Genomic DNA, 25,296 nt, shown 5'->3' with positions numbered 1-25,296 from the left:
TTCTAATAATTGGGGCTGTACATAAATTTATCATCCATTGGCTTATCCCTTAAGAACCCTGAGTATTTGGCAATCATAATGGGATTATAAAGAGTTTTGAGCGCCATTGCCCTCTCCCTTCCTTGTTAATAAGAAATCAAAATGAAAGAGTTGCTATGCTGTCAGAAAAATATTGTTTTTGCTTCACTGTCCGGCTGGTTGTCTAGCTGGATGTCTTGCTGCCACTTTTACGGGCTGAAGGTCGGTATTTGCTTGCGGACATTCCAGACATTGTCCTTTACGCCCCCTCACCCCCCCCCCCCCTCTTACGCATTTTCCCGCGTATATACGCAGGCACCTCACCCCCTTGTTTGGACATATATATAGCTCATTATAACTTCCCTCTCTTTTCTTTTCCTACTTAAGTATATAACAATGCCTTACGCCCACCCCCCCCCCCCCATTTCAAGTATTTCTTACACACTTTTGTCTTCTAATGTACGTGGTCGTATGACTTCGGGTAACTAAGTTGTTAAAAAGCGAAAAGCTGCTCTTTAATTACATTGTTCTAAATCGAATAAATTTTCCAAGTGCTCTTTTATAATGTCAGTTAGAAAGTAATTCAAATAAAGTTTAGCTTTAAATATTTGAATTAAGATTATTAGTAAAAAGTTTGTATTCAACTAATCATTTACGAATTTCACAATTCAAAGTACACTAAGTTTTTAATCCAACAAATAAGATAACGTGGTTATAAAACTTGAGGTACCAGTGTAATTTACAGTCAAATGTCCCCTCCCTCCCTTAGTGTTATGATTTTTTTTCCGCGCTATTTATGAACATAGATTTACTGGTTTTAGGCTGTTTTTGTCAACTGCATATATATTATGAGGTTGGTTTTAAATTTGGCCTGCGGCTAGCTATGGTATTTTAATCAACTGCACCACAAGCCTAGGATGTTGTTGTTTTTACATAAATGTCCTGAATTTAAAGGGTTTAAGGATAAGAAAGTGGTTTCTCGTATTTATTCGAATCCGGTGGATTAGAACCGGTTCTAATCCATACGAAGAAACTATGTCTCGCATCGTATTATATCCAGTTTTCTACTAATATAAAAATATACAATCATGAGATTAAAACCAGTTTTTAGCCCGTGCCTTCGATATGTGTACGTTTTATATCCCTGGAAAGCTGTTTATAATACGATGCGAGAAAAAACTATTACATTTTAGCGATTCAGGAATAGGACACTGAAAGCTAGATAAATCGCACTCTTTTCTTAATGAATTACGAATTCCTAACATTGAAATATTATGTTGACACATTGTTTGGATATTTTTGTGTACTATATAATGTTAACAAAAGTGGTTATTATATCATTACAAATGGCAGTGCCCCTCGCATCTAGTGGCTCTTTATTCAAGGGGGGGGGGGGAGTAGGTAGATATATCCTAAAACTATCCATAAAATAACTTAAATACATAAATACTATAAAGCCTAAAACATTCGTTTGGGTTCCTTAACTCAATCGGTTCAGCAAAACCTTAACGGATAAACAAACAGACATCACTACTTCATATAATAGATTAGCTCACTATACAAGAATCAAATTTACAGATATTTACATAGACATAATAAAAAACATCTAGCTAAATACTGTATACTTTAAACAAAATTATTTTGTATTCCCTTATCTCTGAAAATTGATTAAGCAGTTAAAATACAAGAATTTCAACTCCTTATATTTCCTTATGATAAAACTGACACTTTGGGGCCATTTAAATCTTCATTAAGACTTTTAGTTAATTAAGATTATATTATAAAGGTATGATAGACAAATGAATACTTAAATATACTTAAAATCAGGGATCTAAAGGGATAAGATTATGGCCGATAAATCAATGTACATTCCCAATGATGATATACAAAATTACCCCTTCTGTAGATTACAATTAGTGTTTGAAACGTTTAGACACTAAACTTAATGAATCTACCAACCAAAATTCAATAAAAGTCCCCAAAGTTGTTAAGCCAACGAATAAGAGAACTTTATTATAAAACTTTAGGGACAAGTGTAATTAACAATAAAATCTGTTTTGTGATCAAGTCTCTACGATACCTCATTATGTTGCGTTCTTTTTGTGATTTCTTTTGGGAGGGTGGTGGTTCCCTCCCCCCAAATAGTTATAAACCTTCCCAGGAACTATGAGAAGCTAGCCTGTTAAGGACAACCCGATCGGTTCAGCGGTTAGCGAGATCCTTCGGTACACACAAACAGACAGATAGACAAACAGACATCCTGTTACTTTTTTATAAGGATTGGCATTGCTACTAGATACCGGTATCTACCTTAAATAAAACGTTATTTTAAGAATAACATTAATACAATAGACTCTTGTTGATATAATTACAGCTCAAAATATATATTTGAGAAAAAAAATGAAAAGATATTTTATCTATAGTCTCAACTTCAAGATTTAAGACAATATTAGCGAACATTAAAGCACAAAAAAGTCTGAATCAAATATAGCGGTTATACACTAAACAATAGATTGTAAAGTAATTCTTTTGATATTAAAATATTAATCTTAGTGTGTTGCTTCTGTGTAATGCATGCAGGTGGCTGCGACAATAGCATCTAGGGGGTGGGGGGTGTCAATGGGATTCTACTCCATTATTTACTGTTATATTAACGGGTATAAAGCTTCATTGAAAAGGAGAATCTCTTTTATTTAAGGTGTAGGGACTTTTTTGTGCTGTTATCATAATAACATAAAGAACAACCGTTATAATACTAATAAAATATTATAATGGCGATTATTGACTTTTTTCTTTTTAATGGCATAAAATCGACACAAACCATGTCAATTTGATGTCGAAACAATGGTACTAAGTTGAATAGGTATCAAAACTGGAAATGATTTAATCGCACATTAATCAAATAACTGTGTTGTCTGCCTGTCTGTCTGTGTGCATCTGTGTGGGATAGTATGTGTGTGTGTGTCTGTGTGTGTGTGTGTGGGTATGTTTGTGTGTGTGTATGTGTGTGTGTTTCAATGATAATGAGTCAAAAATTGCGGAAATGTTTTGCAAAAAAAAATTAGGAGTGCCGTTAGATGTTTTGGGGCTAGGAAACAAGTTCAATGAGGACACAAGGCAACGCAGCATTAATTAATAAGTTGCAAAAATTAAATATAGTGTCAGTTTATTGATCCTTTATGGCATTAATTGTTACATTTAATCAGAGAAAAGTAATAAAATTACCCCTTCTATGGAATGAAATTATCGGTTATACATTTTGGACATTTATAGTTTGTACTATCCTATTAAGGTTTAATAAAAGTCCCCAAAGTTTTTATGTAAAATGATAGAACGTTTAAAATTTAGTGTCCCCTTACCTCCTCCCTGCATAGAGGATATACCTAATGCTTCAGTATTAGAATAAATATTGCTTTTAAAAACCTGTATATACCAAGAAGCAATTTGTATATCAACAAAATAATAAACATAAATACATTACAAAATTCAAATGGTAAGCGATTTTTCAACAAAAAGACCTGTAGACATAAATGAGTAGCTGTGCTACTCATATGTAATTACCGGTAAAATGTATGACACAAGATTATTTGATTACATTGACACAGTATGCTGAAAGTGTATACAAGATTTAAAAGTACATGATCATTAATTACTATTATAGAGCTTCTAAAAGTTGAATTAATATTTGTTTTTTATCAATCTTTATTTGTTTTAACATTTTAATATATATATATTTTCTAAAACATTGGTAAAACCCGAGAAAAACCAACATATACATAATGTACAAATTGGGACCCCAAGACAGCCTATCATCCGATAATGTTTGTAATTGTTGTTTCCTTGTTATTTAAGAATTGTAAAAATTCTGACATGATAATAATAATAATAATAATAATAAGAACTTTTATTCAATAACTCTTCAATCCTGTTATGAGTAAATCACATAGACAATTATTTATTATATTGAAATTACATGTTAATATTTCATAATATAACGATAATAATTATATGTTTTTATTGTTACTGGTAAACATAATTGCGGAATTTGATAAACTAGGTGATTTCTCTTGGCGGGCCAGGTGCGGCTGAGCCTACTTCGGGCTGGACTGTGGTTGGTGTCGGTACCACTTTCGCCGGCCGGTGACCGCCATATAAATGCGGATCAGAAAGTTATCCGCTCGTGGTTCCACCGCTTTAACATCTACGAGCTCGCCTTCACATCAGCTTTGCCTGCAACCCCTTCTCCATAACTTCCATACGTCAACCTGTACAGCAATGTTAGTACGTGACCGGTCAACGAGTTGACCGGCTAGCGATTAGACAGATAGATGGATCCTGTGCCCAGCATGTAAATATGAACCAACCTAATCATGACATATAGACATTTCGTGTGACCAAAGAAAATTTAGAAGGAAAAAACTAAAAAGATTACGAAAAAAGAAGGAATTTTGATTAAAAATAGGAATTTGTTTAGAATTTAATAAAATTTAATAAATTTTGTGAGAATCTCAACAGGTTTCTAGATGCGCTCCCCCGTAAAAGTAAGTTGAAAAAGAAAGAAAAATTGTAAATTTAAATTTAAATATTGTTATGAAGAAACATGTTGAAAAAAATGTTGAAGAGAGAATATTGGAAAGGAGTTGCTAAAAAATTGATAAAAAACTGTAATGTAAAAAATTTGTTGAATGAATTTAATTTAATTGCAGGGGTTAACATCTAGTAAGAACTCTATTTTGAACGACAACTCGACGACGGGGATGTAGGTATTTAGGTCGGACTCGAAGGACACAATGTACGCCTTCCAGGAGCTCCTGGTTGTACAGACCGGGACAAGGTAGTCTAAAATAAATTAGATAAATTAATTGAAAAATAAAATTGAAAAATAAAATTAAGTTGAAACATGAATCGAAAATAAATTTGAATTTGAAAAGTTAAGATTAAAGAAGAATTTCTATGTGTATTAAGTCCTAGGTAGCTAATTTGATATTAATTGGTCATTTGTATTTAACGTTTCCCGGCCGTTTACAAAAAAACTCCGACGTTCTTGAACTAAGTTTCAACCCTTGCTAAATTTCCAATGAATCCCTTAGTCCCTGAGACGACCATGTACAACCCCAATGAATGAAAAGAAGGAAAGAGAAAAAAAAAACATTGCTTGAAGGCATCAAAATTTTGGTTGAAATTTAGGACAGAATGATCCGATGCTATAATTAAGTATGTCAAACCGATGCGTGAAATATTTGAGAAATGTACAAAAAAAACCTTTTAATCGTATACTCATTTTAAATATGATAGGGATAAAGATTCCAAAAAATCAAAAAATCAAAAAAAAGAAGGATACTTGAATGGATAAAGGGACACTCCTTTTACCTTTTCTACCAGAGGTGGATTCTTAAAAAACTTTAAAAGTCCAAAAAATTAAATAAAATCATAAAAGGGTTATAAACGTAAGATTTTATTTAATTTTTGTAGAATTTTAATGCGATTTTGGAAGATTTTTTACAATTTTTTTGGCGAGCCTCACTAATTTTAGTGAGGCAGTGAGCCAAAAAGTTTTTTTAAGAACCCACCTCAGTATTAGAGTAAAACACTAGAGAGAGAATGGGTTAAATAACTCTCCATCGCAACCTCCTTGTGCAACCTTTCTATTGGGTCATTGAAAATCAACCAATGGTGTCGCCTATATTAACACATTCAAGTAGCAGAAAATTATTTAGAAGCAGACGAAAGAGGTCTTCGAAACAGGCAAAAGGTAGTTGTCTGTATATACATCAATACTATAAATCTTTTCTACCAGTCTAAAATATTGTGTCATTATAATTGCCAAACAATGCTGAAAGAATATGCCATTTATTAGATCTTAATTTAATTATTTTGTTGGAAAATAAATGCAACATTGTACAATATTTTTTCTCAATCGGAAACGATTTTTGAAACAAAATATTTTGAACAATGAGTTTCCTTTCATGTAAATATGCAAAAAAAAACCTCAACTTTATCTATTCTTATTCAAATTCTAATTGAAAAATACTTATGTAAATACTTGTAATATTTATATGCAAATAAGATAAAATATCATTTAATCATAAACAAGCAACCGTAAATGACATTTTGCCTCACACTTTTCTAAGATTTTAAAACACAGTGATAATACAATGGACACAAAATTAATATACATCCCAATAATAATAAACAAAATGAACCCTTCTATTTTAGTTTTGAAGTCAACGAATAAAATAATTAATTTATATAAATTTGGGTACCAGCGTAATTTACAGTCCAATATCACCTCCCTTCTTGCTAAAACAGCAGTATCTAACAAAAGTAATTTATAGAAAAGCTTTAAATGTTTGCTAAATATCTAATGAATGCTTCGCGCATTATCGCTCTGACCAAACTGTAATTATCGCAAATGAAGTAATAACAAAAACGTGGGAACAAAATTTAATTTTTTTGTTTCGCGTGTGTTTTAGTGTCACTTCTTAATGTGCAAAAATTGTGGTAAAATTCATTACTTTTTTTGCAACACCCAACGTTGTTTTAAAGATAATTTTTTTAACCCACCTTGGACCTTAAACTTAAAAAACTTAAAACTTAAGTATTATTTATGGCAATTTATGGTGTTCACTGTTTATAAAATTTTTAGATGACAAAAAGAGGACGATTAATAGCACATAAAAATGCAAAATATATTGCAAAAAAGTTAATTTTTAAAGATTATTTGCATTACATGGTTTTTTAATTGTTATTGAAATTAAGTATTTTAAAATAAACTGTTATGCTTTTTCAAATAATGATTTAATTATAACTACAGTTTTTTTCTCAGCTTTAAGTTTAAAATGTATAGCAAATACATTCTAAAGTAGGAATATTAGATAATTTTTAACTTCGCTTTAATAATTTTAAACCTTACTACCAGCTAAACAATAAAATAAAATTCTTTTCGTTAATTAAGACAAGTCAGAATTGTCCTATCGATTTCAAACTTTGCAAGATGATTCCTATAACAGTTAGGTACGATTTAGAAAGCGGAGCAACTCTATAATCGTTACCAGAAAGTCCGTACGTCCATTTAAAACCTGCCGATTTTTTACTTTTTTTGACAACAAATTTTTATATGTTAGAATTGTCCGATTCATCTGATTTATTGAATATTGATACAACAAAGTACAATTTTAAAAGCAAAGCCTCTTTATTAACAAGTTCTAAAAATTTAAGTATGTTCTTAAACAGTATCATGTATATAAGCAGTTTTGCAACAAATTTACTTACAATTTTGTTTGGACTTATGCATTAATATTCTGCTTAGTCAGTTCTGACACTCTACAAGTGTTAAAGTTCGTTTGTCCTTTCATTTCAGAGCTTCGCGTTTATGGATGTTGTCATCCTTGTTAATATATTGTTTAATAAATTTCTCTGTCTGAATATTGGTACAATGGTTTGTAAATATTTTACAATGAAAACCAAAAATTTGTGTATAGGCTATTCAATAAATTTATTAGCTTCCTTGTTCAAATTTTATATAATATTTGTTTTAATGTTTTAGTTTTAAAATTTGTAGAATTTTTACAATTATCATTTTATGTTTGAATATTTTTGAAGTTTTTTGGAAAGTACTGACATTAAATAACTTTGACGGGATTAAACGGATTGACAGACAAACATGCACTAAGTAGTAAGGTTTTTTTTGTCTGCAGCTTAATATCTCAATAACTACTGAAGCAATTTGGTTCCCATCTAAGGTAAGCTTCTGATAGGTCATGTGATGGTTTTAGGCTTTTTCATTTTTAGATTTGTGTCTTAAGATGTTTTTAAGATATTATTTAAGCCCTTTTCTGCCCCTTTATATACAAAACCCCTAGATGCTAGGGGCGCATAAACTTCTTGCTTTTCATTATAAGCATAGCAACTCTAAAACTTTCTTAGTACTTTAGAACTTTTTTGAACCTTGTATTGGAATGCGCATTTTCAAAGATATAGAAAAATATTCTGAAAATTATTATTATCAATTTATTTTATGAAATAAGTGAAGTTATGAGAGAATGTTTTCTGTATACATATAATCACAAAATTTGGTAAATTAGGGGAAAAGAAGTTATTTCAAACATTCAATTAATGACCACAAACATATCATGTTTAAAGTTGTTGAATAGTTATTTCTCGCATCGTATTATAAAGCTCTTTTCGCAGATATAAAATGTACAATTATAAGATTCAAACCATTTTTTAGCCCCAAGATGCCGAAGGCATGGGCTAATATATTCGTAGAAAACTGGATATAATACGATGCTAGACATAGTTTTTTCGTATAGATGAGAACCGGATCTAATCCACCGGATTCGAATGAATAGGAGAAAACATACTCCTATTCCTGCACGCCCCCCTATTCAATATTTTTGTTCGTGCTCTAAATAGATCTTAGCAGAAGGCCAAACATTGACAGATATACAGGGACTAACGGGAAAGTAAATGCTTAAAATAAAAAATTATCACAAAACCTATAAATTAAATGGATTTTAAAGTAAAATAAAAAAATGTATAACTTCTTTGGTATAAACACAATTAAACAAATCTGATTAAAGATTTTCAAAAAAAAATATTTCAGGATTATTCTACCTTTTCATTTTTATCATATTAGAATTAGTTTTTATTTGAAATTCATATTGATTAATATATTAATTTAAACAAGAATTACAACATCCATAAGTATCGAACTAAAAATATATATTGGATGCTCATTGTTATAAGGAAACTTCACAAAAAATCCCAGCTGTCTATCTTGAATAGAAGCTGATATATTCACAATACCTCCTATCGGGGCAGATGGACGGACAGACATTTCAAATTATAGAGTAGCTTCGCCACTAAAAAGTATACAAACATCAAATATTATTATAGGTGGCCAGGCGATAGACGTCAGAATATAATTGATGATCCATGTTAAAAAGGATTGTAATGATTGACGATTTTGTTTTAATCGATTTGATTTACAACCATAATCAATTTTGATAAGAAGTAGCTTAATGAAGTTTATATATAATGTATGTGTATTGTCTTTTGCTTAGGGAGGTTAGGGACACTGAAAGGTAAATTAAACAATATACATGCTTATTTTACAGCTGTTTTTTGGGATTGTTAAAGAATACAAATGTTATTGTTAGAATCTTCCTATCAATTTTAAACCATGCATAAAAAGTCTTGCAACTAAGCTATAAAAATTCGCTAACTAATAAATTACTTCAGGCAATCTAACGAAAGATTCTCGAAAAAAGTATTCATTTTTGTACAAAACCTAAAAATGAAAATAAAAGTACAGCCATTTAGACTTTAGTTAAACATACAATACATTTGGGTCAACAATTTCACATGTTTAAGATTTGTGTTGCATGTTCAATGCGATTTAGTTTCAATATTCTCAAAAGAAAGTACAATATTGCAATTTAGGAAAAACTTTTATGCTTGTAAATTATTGTAATTGTATTAGTTATTATTTACTAGCAGTTGCGCCTCTAGCATCTAGGGGCTCTGTATTCGAAGGGGCGGAGAAACCATCCCGAGACTTAAATCAGAACAAAAATAGCTTTAAACCACCACAAGAACTATACGAAGTTAACCTAAAATAGATAACCAGATTGGCTAGGAGCGAAGCTGCTAGTTATTTCCATGTTATCATTATTGAAACAAAATATATATATATTGTGACCACAACAAAAGTGTATCTAAATCTCAGCAAGTATGGGGTATAAAGGTTGGCAGTTGTGTTGATAATTCCAGCCAAATTGCCCGGCCAAAATCTTCACATATATCTTGCACCCAATGGAAGGAAAAATTGTATTACCTGCGCATCCCCTCTAAAATTTACCTATTTATTCAATATTATATGAAAATCTAAAGTGCTTACAAACAATCGAAAAATTAGATCACATAAAAATTTATTGTTATACAAGGATGACAACATCCATAAAAGCAAAGCTCTGAAATGGTAGGACAAACGAACATTAACACTTGTATAGTGTCAGAACTGAAAAATCATAATATAAATGTCGAAATAAATGTTTAAGGACATACTTACATTTTATATAACATCGATTATAACATTGTACTTTGTTGTCCTAGGAATCAGTATTTCAAAAATCAGACCAATCGGATAATTTTATCACATAAAAATTTGATGTTAAAAAGTTAAAAAACAAAATGGACGTACGGACTTTCTGGTAACGATAATAGAGTTGCTTAGCTTTCTAACTTGTACCTGACTCCCATAGGAATCATCATGCAAATTTTGAAATCGATAGGACAATTATAACTTGCCTAAATTGACGAAAAGAGCTATCCAATACGTACGAACGGATGTACGGACCGACCCTAATTATAGAAAAGCTTCGCTTTTAAAAACGGGTTTTACCCTCCTAACTGTATAAATACCCCAAAAAACTGGGATATAAATTTATCAATTTTGTTTGGTCGTTTTCTAAATATATGTTAATTTATTTTGTAACACATGATCCATTGCAATAGTTGGAGGCAAAACAATTGTCCTTGTTATTTAATATATCTAATATAAAATTAGAAGAAAAAGACAAACGGGGAAAATAGAAATAAAGAACAAGGAAGCGAGAGTTTTTACCTAAAATTCTTCTCAAACTTTTTCCATTATTAAGGTTTACAATAATGTTCAGAGGTAGCATAGCAAAAGCATTTTCAGGGGAAAAACATGTTTAGAAATCAAGATATTGCATAATGGGATAAGAAAATGGATGATAGATTGACGTACATCCCCAATGATGATATACATTTTTTTAAGCTATTGGCTAAAACATTTTATAACTTAAGTGACCCTCCAATCAAGCCAAGTATACACAGGTCAATGAATATGAAAATGTTATTATTAAACTTTGAGTACTCTCTCTCTCTTTCTCTCTCTCTCTATTATTGGTTAATTACAGATGAATCACAGTAGAGTTTTAGTCATATTAAACTTTTTTTATGTGTTATTTTTGTTGAACATTGGGCTTTGTCAGCTAGATTTTTAAAATGTAACGGCATTCTGTGCTAGTACCCACAGTCTTATAGGTTAGCTTAGTTAAGAAAAGTTTTACTAGCACCCAAAGTCCAAGAAAGCCAAAAATTATGATATTTGGGTTCATTATTCTATCTCTATCCTGTCAGTATATGAGTAGTTGTGACGGAGACGGACCTACTAAAATAACAGAGTAGCAGCGCTACTAAAAATATTGCAAAGTTGTTAAGAAAATTATTGACATGTATTCAACTTTCAGCATAAATTAACAACTTTGCATTAGAAAAAGAATGTGAGAGGGTGGGGAGGGGATATTGTATCTAAAGAAAATTATTTTTTCTCCATATTTACAACCAGTTTGATAAGAAATGTAAATCTTGTTTTAATTATTTAATAACACATTTAAGAAAATGATAAATTTTCTATCAAAATTCAAAATTGATAAAAATTCAGTGTTCAAAATCTGAGGTGGATTCTTTAAAAAAATTAGGGTCGCTGCACGCTGGTCAGGCAAAATTGTTTTGTAAAAAATCCTCAAAAATCATATAAAAAATCTAAAAAAATTATGATTTTATTTAATTTTTCAAAAATGATATTGTCTCACCAGCGAACAGCGACCCTATTTTTATTTTTTTAAGAATCCACCTCAGTATATTTTCTCTTTATAATAAATACATTTTTCCTTTATTTATTTAAACAAATTTGTAGCTATTGTTTTGTTTACTTTAAAAAACCGATAAAAATAGCATGATTAGTTAAAAATTTTGCACTATTACCAACAATTTTAAAATATTAAAATTATTCAATAGCTTAATTTAATGTAAATACGAGCTTCATTAAATCGTTTTACATAATGGAATTATAAATTTAACATGAACATTGTATTATTTCAGCATTCATTATAGTAGTAGTCTAGTAGATATCAGTTTTTAGTAGTAAATCAAACATCATTCAGTAAGAATTGAAGTCGATAATATGTCAGCTATTGCTACTCTTGATAAGTGATTGAAAATTTATGTCAAGAGAATGTTTCCAAGTCTAACGAGGTAGCTTCATAATTATATCAAAATGTTTTTAAACCATTAAAATTAATTAAATATTCAAAATTAATTTTCCTGTTAAAACCTCACACACACACACACACGCCACTATTTTTTAAACTCATTTTCTTTTATGGTTTTTAATGTTTGCTCAATCTATATTTTATGCTTTAGTTTTTAGTAGCAAAGCTACTATATAACTAGGGTTAGTTCATTTTTAAAAGTAATAACCTTAAAAGGTAAAATGTCTAATTTAAAAAGCACAAATATGAAAATTTGTTAATTTTATAGTGATATTGTTAAATGTTCTCATTGGGGCTAATTTTGGTCGAATAGCAGCTATTGAGGATACAGGTAGGTCTTGCGGCTTTTAGTAAATATAGTAAAATTAATATGTAATATACAATATTATTTGAATAGCCTTTGAGGATACAGGTAGGCCTTGTGGCTTTTAGTAAATGTAATGTAATTATCATATATTGTATATTATTGTTCAAATATCAACTATAGAGGATATACTGAGGCTTTTAGTAAAAATAGTAGAATTCTCATATATGCTATAAGATTGGCTGAACAACAGTATAGAGTTTACGGGTAGGTCTTGTGGCTTTTAGTAAATATAGTAAATAGATATAGAAGGAACAGGTATGTCTTGTGGCTTTTAATAAAAGTAGTAAAATAAACATATATTATATAAGTTGGTTATTTAGTAGCTTTAGAATTTATGTCTTGTGGCTTTTAGTAAACATAATGAAATTGTCCTAAACTATATAATTTTGCTCTAGCATACTTTATTTCATTAATAAAAGATTTATTAAAAGTAATATATGTATAAATATAAATTTATCATCTATAATACAAAGTAGAACGATGTCTGTCTGTCCGTCTGTCCGTCTGACCGTCTGTCCGTCCGTCTGTCTGTCTGTCCCTTAAGATCTCGGTAACCACTGAACCGATCGGATTCTACTCTTCAGGGTATCTACCTATTGGTCCTGTGGTGGTTTTAAGCTATTTTCTCGGGGGGTGGGACACCCCCAACCCCCCCAAAAACCAAAAAATCCCCCCCCATTTTTTTTTTTTTTTTTTTTTTTTTTTTTGAAGGAGTTTCCATGGTCCTTTATGGTCTCTCGCAATAATTTTTTTTTATCACCTCTTGGGCAAAGCCCCTAGAGGCTAGGGGCGAAGCCGCTAGTATTATATAAAGTAGTAAGCGTTTTTTGTCTGTCCCGAAGGATCTCGCTAACCGCTGAACAGATATTGTTCTCCTTTACAGTGTTCTCCTTCTTATAGGTCGTGGGAAGGTTTTAAACTATTTTTGGGGAGGGTGTCTTCACCCCTCTCCCCCCCCTAAAAAATATTTTTTTTACTCTTTTGAAACTCAAATTTAAGATGGGATGAGGTCGACTTTTTCCCCTCCTACCTTAAGTACCCCTAGAGGCTTCTAGGGGCGTAGCCGCTAGTATTTGTATAAACTAATTGAGTATTTGTACTAAACAGGAAATAATAATATCCATTTACAGGACATGTAAATGATTCAAATCAGGAATACAGTGATAAGACAATGGATGATTATAAATCTTTCCCATTAATACAATTCTGTAGTTTGTTGCTTATATTGGAGAGAAAAATAATTATTTTGTCCCTATATTTACCAAAAGTAAAATTTGACTTCGGAAAATATTGAGACGAAGATTAATTTATCGTTGATTGTCCGCCCCCTCCCTGTGGGAACTATTTATCGCAGCATTTATCATGTCAGCTATTGTGTTATCTGACCTTACATGGATATCTTACAATCTATGACCTCTCCCCCATCCCTAACCCTAAATATTTTCAGTGAGGTACATGTATGGTTTATTATTTACTACAGCACAGAAAAAAAGATATAAATCCTATATTTTTTACCGCAGACAGTTTATTTGAACCATTTATTGAAAGAAGATCCTCATTTTAAATTTTTGATCTTTTGTTAATTTATTTATTTCTGTTCAATAAAAAAAGAATAATCTTTTATGATATTAAATATTTTCAAATCATTGAACTTCAAATCTATTAATACAAGTATCGGTAAAACAAAAGTATCTATAAACTTAGTTAGCTTTTTTTCACCTTTATGAATTCTTTTTTTTTAATCCAAAACATGAAAATCTTTACATCATACATTAGTATTGTTTATTTTTTACCAAACTAAAATTTTAAAGTACTATTAATGTAGGTTTAGCCACCTTAGAAAATAATAACCTGCATAATATCCGCACTGGTTATGCCTTATCCAGATAAAGGCAAGCTTAACTTACACATAGTATCAAAACTTTTATACAATGTGAGAGAAAATTGGTATAGATAGATATAATATAAATATGTATTGTTGTATATATATGTATATGTACCATTCATAAATAATCTTCACTAATTTTGTATGCAAGGCTTGAGCCGGGTGTGTACTACACAGTATAATATATGTATATTTCTATACCATCAGTTGCCCAAAATCGTGGTGAATTAATTCATAAAAGCAACCCACATTTAACAGTTTTGGAGACTTCCATACAATGTTGAATTGGGATAACTTCATACATTTTGAGTTGGTGGCATATTGTTATACAACAGAGCTACCTACTCACACAATTTCAACCAATCCATCAAAATTTGTCTATTTGTTTACATGACTGAGAACATATTTCTACTGTGTTTTTCAATTTTTTTTTCATTTCTTAGCCAAATAAAGCAGTGCTGCAGGCAGTTTCTTTTCTTGTTGTGTGGTCACTGCACTGAATACACATGTCAGCGCTTGATTGATAAGTTTTAGTTACATTAATATTTTTTGCACAATATTTGCAGATGTTTTTAACTTTGACCTGTCATTGAATTAGGGAATATAAATATAAAAAAAGGCTATAATGGTATTATGTCTACAAACTAAAATATATACAATATTTTCAAGGTTTCTGTCAATTAGTAAATGTAAAGCCAATTGAAAATACATCCTTTGCTGGTTTAACAAGCTATTGTGTTGTAACACACGCAAAAATTGCCTTGGCCCCTGAGATAGAGAAAAAAAGGCTTTAAATATTTAAGCATACAGAAAAAGCAGGGATGTGTGGGCTTTTGTGCAGAAATATGTGATGAATATGGAAATTGCTTCAAGCCAAAATTATTGAGTGAAAAAATATATAAACACGCACAAACTCAAACACCTTGGGTGTGACCAAGTTTGCTTATCATCTGATATTTCACGGAAAATACAACATCTAGTATCTAATTTTCTCTTTGAACAAGATGAAAGGCATTACAAGTAAAAGTTGGTGTATTTGTTACAAATTTGCAATGCTATTCTTATTTAGAGTGTGCAGACTGTGTGGGTGAGGGAGCTCCTGCCAGCAGATTTTCCATGCCCCTCACACAACTGGGACAGAAGAAATATTATCTTGGTATTTTCTTTAAGGTAAGTCAAAGTTTTTTTTTCAACATTATTCCCTAAATTACTTATCTATGGAACAATAGTTGACCTTCGAACCACAAACCTTTCGGTTCAGCACATAATTTCTACCAAAAGTATGACATTTATTAGTACTAAGTTTTGCTAGTCCAGGCCAATTTTCTATTATTATGCTAAACAAGTTTTGTTTTCTTGAAAATTCAAATTGATCGGATGCACAATATTTATCAGACCTTTTTATTCACCTTTGCCCCTATGATGATTACAATCTGTGCATAGTTCAAAAGAAATATTATAGGTAGTGAAAAAAAGTGTATATAATGTTCACAATTTGTGAATATATTATTACTTTAAATGTACACTTATGACTTGTTAACATTGTGCACCACACAGAGAGCAATATTATTTACATTAAGTACTCTATCTATGTAAACTTATACCCATGCAAAATATAAAACCTGCTTGGCATGTGGGCTCTGTCACTCTCAACATGTAATTTTTCAATTGCACACCACTCACGACTCTGTACACATTTCAATCAGCTAAATTTGAATCTAGTTTTTGGGCTGGCTAATTTTATGCTAGATTTATTCATCTATTGGGGTAAAAAGTTGGAATTATGCATTAATGGTTATTGAAGCCCTTAATTTTAGAAATACTCCCCACATTTAGAATTACCCTGAAGCTAACTACAATTAGTTAGGTCTCTTTTTCATTTAAAATTTAAAATTACTTCCTTCCCTTAATACTATTTTCAAGGTTTCTAAGTAAATTGTAATTTTAAACTATTTAGACAAGATTTTCAGAAGACTGTAGATTTTTACAAACTTTAAAATAAAAAGTAAATTCAATATTTTAGATTTTGTGGCAACCCTGTTTTGTTTTGAATTAAAAAATTCATGGTTTTGATTTTAGATTTTGTGGCAACCCTGTTTTGTTTTGAATTAAAAAGATTAATGGTTTTGGCAACTATGTTCTTAGGTCATAAATTTGAACTTGTTGATTGGTTGATAGATAATGGGGGGAGATAGCAATAGTCTTCCCCGGATCTAACAAATTATGATTAGGAAGCTCAATATCATCATTATTATACACATTATCATCATCAATATCTTGTCCTAGTAGTTGTATGTATGGAGTAATCTCCTCCCTCTCTGTGAAATTTAAGGGAATAATTCTAAATATGGTGGCAGCGTGTCACAAAATATTAGATTTGTTATTAGTTGGTGGTGTGGGAGGAGGAAGGTGCCGCCACTTGCCAGTTGGACAATTAATTATCTGGAGGGATAGGACAATTGTAGTTAAGTTGATCTACGTCCCTTTCTTTTCCAGTTATATGCAATCTATAATACAAAAGGAGAGATATGTTTTATCTCATAGATTGGATTTGAAAACAGATCTATAGTACTTCCCTTCTTTTTTCAAAGGCCTTTTTCGTCTGCTTCTGAACTATTTTCTACTACTTGTCTTTGTTAATATAAGCGACACCATTGGTTGATTTTCAATGACCCAATAGAAAGGTTCCACAAGGCGGTTGCGATGGGGAGACATAGTTATTTAACACTTTCTCCCTCTGGTGATTTGAACAAAAATTGAAGCTAATATTTCTCTTTATACAGTTTTTCTAACATTTAGAGTAATTTTTATCTTATACCAACGTGTATAATCATAATTTTTTGAAAAAGAAATAAATTTCGAGAAAACTATTTCAATAATTTTTAAAGCTATCTTTAATTAAATAAATAGTTTAAGCCTCGCCCCTCGCGTGTGTAAAGGTCAAATTTTTTATGAAGATTTGAACAATAGTTTGAATACTTCGGTAGGGTGGGAAGGGTTTTTATTCTGGCATTTTTATTACACTATTCAGCTCGGGTTTTAATATACAAGTATCTTTTTTTATTAATACTTATTTTTTATTCGTTTTTTTACAAATACTATATAAATAGGGAAAAAATTTAAAATATTCTTATACTTTAAATGTAGAATTTTATTATCAAAGACCAAAAAATATTAAATGTTTTTTTTTATCAATTGGCATTTTAAGAAAACAAGGATGACAACATCCATAAAAGCCAAGCTCTGAAACGGTTTGACAGACGAACATTAACTCTTGTAGTGTGTCGAAACTGAATATACAAAATAAGAACGTATAAGTTTTGACAAAAATATACGTAAATTTGTTGCAAAATTTCTTAAATACAGAATTCTGACATTTTTAGGACTTGATTATAGAGATGCTTTGCTTATAACATTGTACCTTATTGTAATTGGAATCATTAATCCAAAAATCAGATCAATCGGATGATTTTATCACTTAAAATATTGTTGTTAAAAAGTAGAAAAAAAGGACGTACGGACATTCTGGTAACAATTATAGAGTTGCTACGCTTTCTAAATCGAACCTAACTACTGCAGGAATCATCATGCAAAGTATAAATTCGATAGGACAATTCTAACATGCCTATATTAACGAAAAAACTATCCGTCACGGACCCTAAAAATAGAAAAGCTTCGCTTTTAAAAACCTATATAAATTGGATGTTATTGTTGTGAAAGGTTTTGTGATTTTTAGAAGATTTTTAAATAAAATGTAGATTATACAAAAAATTACCAATGATAGGCCAGTATACATTATACTATTGGCCAATACTGGCCTATCCTTGCAGTCATTTGTGTTGTATGACGTCATTATAAGCTTCTTTATTGATTATTAATTGTTTGTAGGCTAACTGGTACAAGGCTGAGCAGTACTGCAGGTTCCACGGCATGCACCTGGCATCCATCAACAGCAAGGAACAACAGGACGACCTGGAGAACCATATCGAAAGCTTTGGTAAGATCAAACTAAGTGGTATCTATAAAAAAGTTGCATTATTTTGTAGTTAGTTGCAAGTTGCAAGATTTTTATATTGAAAGGTTTGAAATAACTAAAAACCATTTTATTGGTTAAAATTAACATTTTGATACATGTCAATCATCAAAAAACCTTCAATTTAAAAAATCTTTTTAGTTAGAATTCTTAATTTTATCTTTCATAGACGTTTTTTTGTTAAAAAATAAAAAATTTTGACTAGCGGAAAATGTAGCGGCATATTGGTTTTTAATCATTTTCAGTTATCTTTTATTTTGCTAAATGAATGATTTTGTTTAAAACTTTAAAAATTTAATAATCTGAATTTTATTTGATGCATAACTAATGTTTTATTTTAGATTCTCTCATCATGAGAAACAGTTTTTTTAACAGGGTGTCCATTTTTATATGTTTCTTTTCAAATGCTTTTTACACCTTTTAAACTTTGTTTAGCAGATTTTTGTTTAATTTCTGAAATTAAAAAATCCGCAAAAGAAAATGAATCTACAAAACGACGAAGAGCATTCTGTAACACTTTTGTACCACTTTTGATTCCTCTGACGTCATAAAAATGTGGGGGATGAGAGGAGAAGTGAGAAAGAAAACCTCTAAAAAGATATGGAGAATCCCTCATTTTTATGACGTCACAGGAATCAAAAGTGGTGCACAAGTGTTACAGACTGGGCTTCGTCCTACAAAACAGTGGAATAAAATTATTTCTTTTAAAATACAAATTAATTATCTAGTATTTTAAACTGTTTCTGAATCATATTATCTCAAAAGTTATTTGAACTTTCTTTTGGTAAAAAGCTTTTCAAAAGAAACAGATAAAATAGGGCACCCTGTAATTTCCTCTTCCAAACTCCCCCTTCCGTTTTTATCCCCAATTTCCTTTTAGTCCATTAGAGGTTGTGTTTCCTATAGATTTTATATAGTCAAGACTTTTCCTTTAAAATGTATTTCCTTTTTAAATTTAGGTTGTGCTACTATTTTAAAATTTTTATACTTTTTACAGAAAGGAATATTTCATTTGGGGTAATACTATTCTGCCTCCACTTCAATAGTATAACTTAATTTTAAGGCCAAATAGTTTTTCTTCTTTTGAAATGTTACTTTTAACATCATATTACTTTGTAAGTATCCTTAAAATCCTTTTATTTTGCCTTCCTTTCTTTCTATCCTATAATGTAACCGCGAGCGGTCAGCAGCGGTCAACTACTTGCATGGGGCTGTGCCGTGCCGGGTCAAAATAAAAACGTTCTCCTCCTACTAAAGAAGGTAAGTATATCCACAGTGGAACAAAATTGTGCTAATTGGAATTTTTAATTGCTCAGGAATGGGACACGAACACTTCTGGACCAGCGGCACTGACCAGGGAGAGGAGGGAAAGTAAGTCATTTTTTAGTGGCGGTGCTACTCTTCATTTTTATTATTCTATTTGGTTGTTCACGGAAACGTACTTAAAAACCCATTTTAATTTAAAAGGATCATCTTGACACTAAACAACAAAACATATTTTTTTTCAAATTTCAATCAAGAGAAGAACTGGGAAAGGCAACCCCTAAAAAAGAGATGGATAATAGACGTATTTTTGTGACGTCAACCATGTCTTGAATTTTAATCATCCTTTGGTGGATTTCTAAAATGCGCCCAATAATTTCCAATTTTTAATGCTTCTTTTTAGCTTAGGTTAGGTAAGGTATAGTTGAACCCCAGCAGGGGTTTAGAGCTTCGAGTAGGCCCTAGGGGCTAGAAATATGTATTAATGAAGAAAAAAATTTCTCTAGATTTTTCTGGATGTCCACCGGTAAGCCTGTGACCTATGAGAACTGGAACGCTGGAGAACCTAATAACTTCAGGTAATAACTGCAATCATCTCCAGGCTGGTAAAAGAAAGTAATCAAATCACACCCTCCACCCCCCCTCCCCAAAAAGAAATCGATATGGATGTAACGAGTATTTTTTTAGGGGACGTTTCACATACTTCTTAGCTCAATCAGAACAGAAGGCGTTCATTTGTGGGCTTAGTTGAATTATTAGAGTAAAACACTAGAGGGAGAAGGGTTAAATAACTGTATCTCCCTATTACATTGACTCTCAATTGGGTCATTGAAAATTAACCAATGGTGTTGTGGATATTAACACAGCCAAGTAGCAGAAAACAATTTGTTTGAAAAAGGGAGGGAGGTAGTTGTCTGTATATAAATCTATACTATAGAATTGTAGTTGAATGTATAAAAATTCCTAGTATCTTCATCCATCCCCCCGAAAGTGCCTAAAATCTGACAAGGACAAACAGTTAGATTTTCAAGAATCTCATTGCCTCGTTAAACAATGACAATTACATCTATTAGTAGCGATACATTGAAAGTCTCATTGCATTTTTCCCCAGAAAAGGACTAACCCCCATCAGCTAAATAATACTTGAGACCTACGCACGGACGGACTTACAATAAATCTATAAATATATGAAAATTTAAAACCAGACAATTACATGGCTCCCCCTATTGGGAACCTTTTTCGTCTGCTGACAAATTCCTTTCTGATTTTTTGTAGCGATTTGACTGTGTTAATATTCGCAAGGCTATTGGTTAATTTTCAAAGACCCAATTGAAAGTCCTTTCCCCTCTATTGTTTTACTCTAACGAACATACCATGGAAGGAATCATCAATTATGAATATACTAGCGGCTACGCCCCCTAGAGGCCTCTAGTGGCACTTTAAATGTATTTTTTTAAATAATACGTAACATTTCTATGTTGTTTTCAAGTCTCTACGTAAAAAAGCTACCCTGTTCAGCGGTTAGCGAAGTCCTTCGGTACAGACAAACAAACAAAAAGACATCCTGTTACTTTATTATAAGGATTAAATTTGTCAGGTATGAGAACGGAGAAGAAGAACACTGTCTTGAGCTTTGGAACAGAGATGGAAAGGTATGATTAGTTTGAAACATTTTCTATTATAAAGCATAGTTTTCGTATAAACACAGTTGAACCGCGGATATGAAACCCCTACGATTGAAATAGATTTATTGGATATCCAATTATAATAGTAAGATTTTTTGTCTCTAGTCTAAGATTTCGATAATTATTGAATCAATGTATCGAGTTTTACATTTTATGGAAACTTCTTAAAGGTATCTGGATGGTTTTAGGCTATTTTCTTACTTTCCTTACATCTTGGAATATACAGCTTCCAGATGCTAGGAGCTCAGCTGCTAGTACTATAATAGTACAGATTTTTCTTGGTTTAATTATTACCTACATTTTATATAGATTGTATTTTCTAAAGTCTTTTTATGACAGAAAAAAATAATAAAAAATTTATTATAATAGCATCGTATTATATCCAGCTTTCTACGAATATAAAAAGTACAATCATAAGATTAAAACCAGTTTTTTAGCCCGTACATTGTACATTTTTATATCCGCGGAAATCTGTTTATAATACGAGGCGAGAAATAACTATTCTTTTTTTCCAGGGACTCAGATGGAACGACACCCCCTGCTCTTTTGAAACTTTCTTTGTTTGTGAAGTTTAAATATTTTTTTGTTTATTGAAAAAATAAATTCAATTCAATTTCTGGTCAAAATCTAGTCAATTTTTCCTAAATACCTTCCTTTAACGAAAACTATTTAATAAAAAAAAACAATTTCTTTTTTTACTTTATTTTATTTATTTATGTTATTTATTTAAATTATTGATAATCAAAGTGTACCTCATAATGTCCTCGTTCAGAACTATTTTTTAACATTTATAAAAATGTTGAAATGTAGTTTAATATCCTATGTTATACCTAATAAGAAATAGATAATATTTTTACCTTTATAAAACCTTCATGTAGTTTAATCATATTTTAGATTTTTATTATTTATAGTATAATATGTTAAAAAGACTGGCCTTTGATTGTTTTAAAATAAAAATATTATTTTATTTTCTTATTTTATCTTAATACCCTGCCTCAAAATCCTTAGTTTAAAAAAAAATAATTTCCAAAATCTTCCAAGTTTTTATGTAATAAAATGCAATAGCCGATTCCTTATTTTTTTTGTACAAAAAATATGTAAATTTTTTATAGATCACCCTGTACATATGTTCTCTAATGAGGCAAATAATTGTTGGAGAATTGAATATTTGTTAAAGTATATTGTCTGCAAATTATATATTTGTGTATACATTTGTGCACATATTGTGTACAATTGCACACATCTTGTGTATAATTTTGCACATATTGTGTACAATTACACACATCTTGTGCACAGATGTGTACATATGTATAAGTGTTTGTGTACAAAAATAATGTTAACTTTACACTCCATTATGTTATGTTTTAATGTTATAAATAAAAATAATATGTTTTAATTGTTTTTTTTTTATTTTATAAAACTAAACTGATGGTCTACCAAGCAAAACTTCTTACACGGTTACATATGTTTGTAGAACACGCCTAGAATTTAATTAGAATTGCTGTTTACGTCTCTTCAGACAGACACTGACATTTTGGAGTAGCTTTTCTATTTCCAATTTCTTTGGTCTGGTATTTTCCAAATAAAGTTAAAGAATTCAAGATCAAGAATTTCTTTGGAAGTCTCAGTGTTGTTATATAGGCTCAGTGTTTGGTTGTATTTTTAGTGCTGGTAGTATATCAACCACCAAAAACTGTGAATTTGACAGCCTAATTGAATTTCATGGGTGTGAAAATGACTGTAAAACTGCGTTTATGGCAGTAGTAAAGGCGTAATTTTGACAGTGGATAAAAAAATAGACAAAAACACAGTGGTTGTATTTTTGCTAGTGGTAAAAGTGGCAGTACCCCAGTCAAAATGATCTTCAAAATGTTAGTTATAGGTTTAAAGTAGTATAGTATCATGAACACAAGAATTGAGAAGTAGCTTTCATAAAATCATAATTCATGAATGAATAAAGAATATACGTGGATATATTGATAGGTGAAAGATGTCGTCAATTTAAATTGCTAACAGACCTCATTTATTTGTAAGATCGTTCATCCAGAACGGTAGGTGGGGTTGAGGGTAAAGGGGATATCGTTATTTTAGCCAGCTGCGATCGTCACTTTATTTGAATATATGAAAATCTGGTGCATCATCCAGATAATAATCTATCGATTATTTCAGCCAATGAGACTCCAGGTTAAACAGAGTGATTGTACGTTTGCATGTTAATTATTTTGTCTGTAAGTGTGTAAATTTAATTTATCCAACAAACCAAAGGATTTGAACAGGGTGTCTCAAAGTTTATCTTAAAAAATGAAGAAGAAGAAAGTCCCTCAAGGACGTCATAAAAATGAGGGATGAGGAGAGGAGGAGTGGGAAAGAAACCCCTAAAAAAAGAGATGGATACTGATAGTCCCTCGTTTTTACGACGTAGCAGCATGCTGATTTTTTTAGAGACTTTCTTCGTCTTCTTAAAAAATAAATGCCATTATTTTTCAAAATAAAAAGAGAGAGTGGTCAAACTAGAATCTAGCAGTGTCAAAATTGTTTAACCTCCCCTTTAAATAGCCTAAAACCTTCCCTGGACCTGGACCCGTTTAACATACCTTAGGGGACATACAGACAGACAGACATCCTTCCACTTTAGTATATAGGACAAATATGAAGATATGTATACCCTGTATGTTGTGAATATCTATTTATTCATGACTGTCCTCACCCCTAGGAATAGTCCTTTCCTTACAACTTACTTGTTAAACATAGAAGTATTGTGTTGACACACACTGGAAATGGTTTATGTCGATAATTTTTTAAAATATAATTTACTTTCATTTCCCTTGTTAAAAGCAAAGCTTTTCTATAGTTAGGGTTGGTCCGTACGTCCGTCCGTCCTTACGTAACGGATAGCCCTTATCGTTAATTTAGGCATGTTAGAATTGTCCTATTGATTTGCATGATGATTTCTAAAGGAGTTAGGTACGATTTAAAAAGCAAAGCAACTCTATAATCGTTACCAGAAAGTACGTACGTCCATTTTAAACATGTAGCTTTTTAACTTTTATATCCTGTATTTAAGCAGTTTTTAAACAGATTTATATTCTGATATTCTGACACTTTAAAATTGTTAATGTTCATTTGTCCTACCGATTCAAAGCTTCGCTTTTATGGATGTTGTCATCCTTGTATAATTACAAACAGTTCAAGAGGGGAATAGGTAAACCTAACACAAGCGGCGTGTGAAACCATTAGGGAATGAAAAAGGGGAGAGACCGGCCTTCCCAATTAAAATTTATGCTTATTAAAGCACCATGTTTTATTTATAACCAACTGAAGATTGTTTTTTTTTAACATGAAACAATGTGTATTTGTATTGGACTTATCAAACAAAAATAACATGTTTAATAATATATGCAATTTTAGTTTTAGGGAAGTTTTGACATCTTTTACAACCCCTTACCGCATGCCACTAAGATTGAATTTATTCTAAAGAAATAATATTTTGGGACTTCAGAAAGTGTTTAGGGATCTTTTTTTGTATTATTTCTAACATTTTTATCTGACCCTAATATATAACATTTATCTCTAGCATTTTAAAATCTTTGTATATTTACCTCAAGCAATATTCAGGTTTTGTAGCTGATGTGTTTACAGGTAGGTAGATCTAATTTGTTGTGAATATTTCAGTTTTAAATTGAATTTGGGACACAAACATAACAGTACACCCGCAGTGCAGCTATCCTACAATTATTCACTCTGATTATTTATTTAATGTTTGCCCATTAATTATAGGGTATTTATTAAAAGCGAAGCTTTTCTATAATTATAATAATTCGTTTGTCAATATGTCTATACATATATAGCCGCTGTACCAATTTGGCTCTCCTTTATAGTTAGTGAAGCTTCAAATAGGTCCAGAGAAAGGTTTATAATTTTTATTGTGAGGAATTCTAGCTATGTACACTTTTCAAATAAAT

At 30.9% G+C, this 25,296-nt stretch overlaps 1 protein-coding gene across 1 annotated transcript in view; it reads left to right on the top strand.

Annotated features, from left to right (window-relative positions):
• LOC145322850 (uncharacterized) overlaps positions 1-22,730 on the top strand; it is a 249,506-nt gene extending 226,776 nt beyond the window's left edge. The window contains exons 7-12 of the mRNA XM_080165171.1: positions 15,423-15,523; positions 18,242-18,350; positions 19,703-19,757; positions 20,156-20,227; positions 21,247-21,301; positions 21,850-22,730. Of these exons, the coding sequence (XP_080021297.1) occupies positions 15,423-15,523; positions 18,242-18,350; positions 19,703-19,757; positions 20,156-20,227; positions 21,247-21,301; positions 21,850-21,909 (452 nt within the window). The 3' untranslated portion in view covers positions 21,910-22,730. The remainder of the gene's footprint in view (positions 1-15,422; positions 15,524-18,241; positions 18,351-19,702; positions 19,758-20,155; positions 20,228-21,246; positions 21,302-21,849) is intronic.
• Positions 22,731-25,296: the final 2,566 nt, after the last annotated feature.

This window comes from Acartia tonsa, chromosome 6 (genome assembly GCF_053477335.1).
Source record: "Acartia tonsa isolate MP-2025a chromosome 6, ASM5347733v1, whole genome shotgun sequence".
Classification (NCBI taxonomy): domain Eukaryota; kingdom Metazoa; phylum Arthropoda; class Copepoda; order Calanoida; family Acartiidae; genus Acartia; species Acartia tonsa.
The sequence above is the reverse complement of the archived record's forward strand: the minus strand, read 5'-3'. Positions and strand labels throughout refer to the sequence as shown.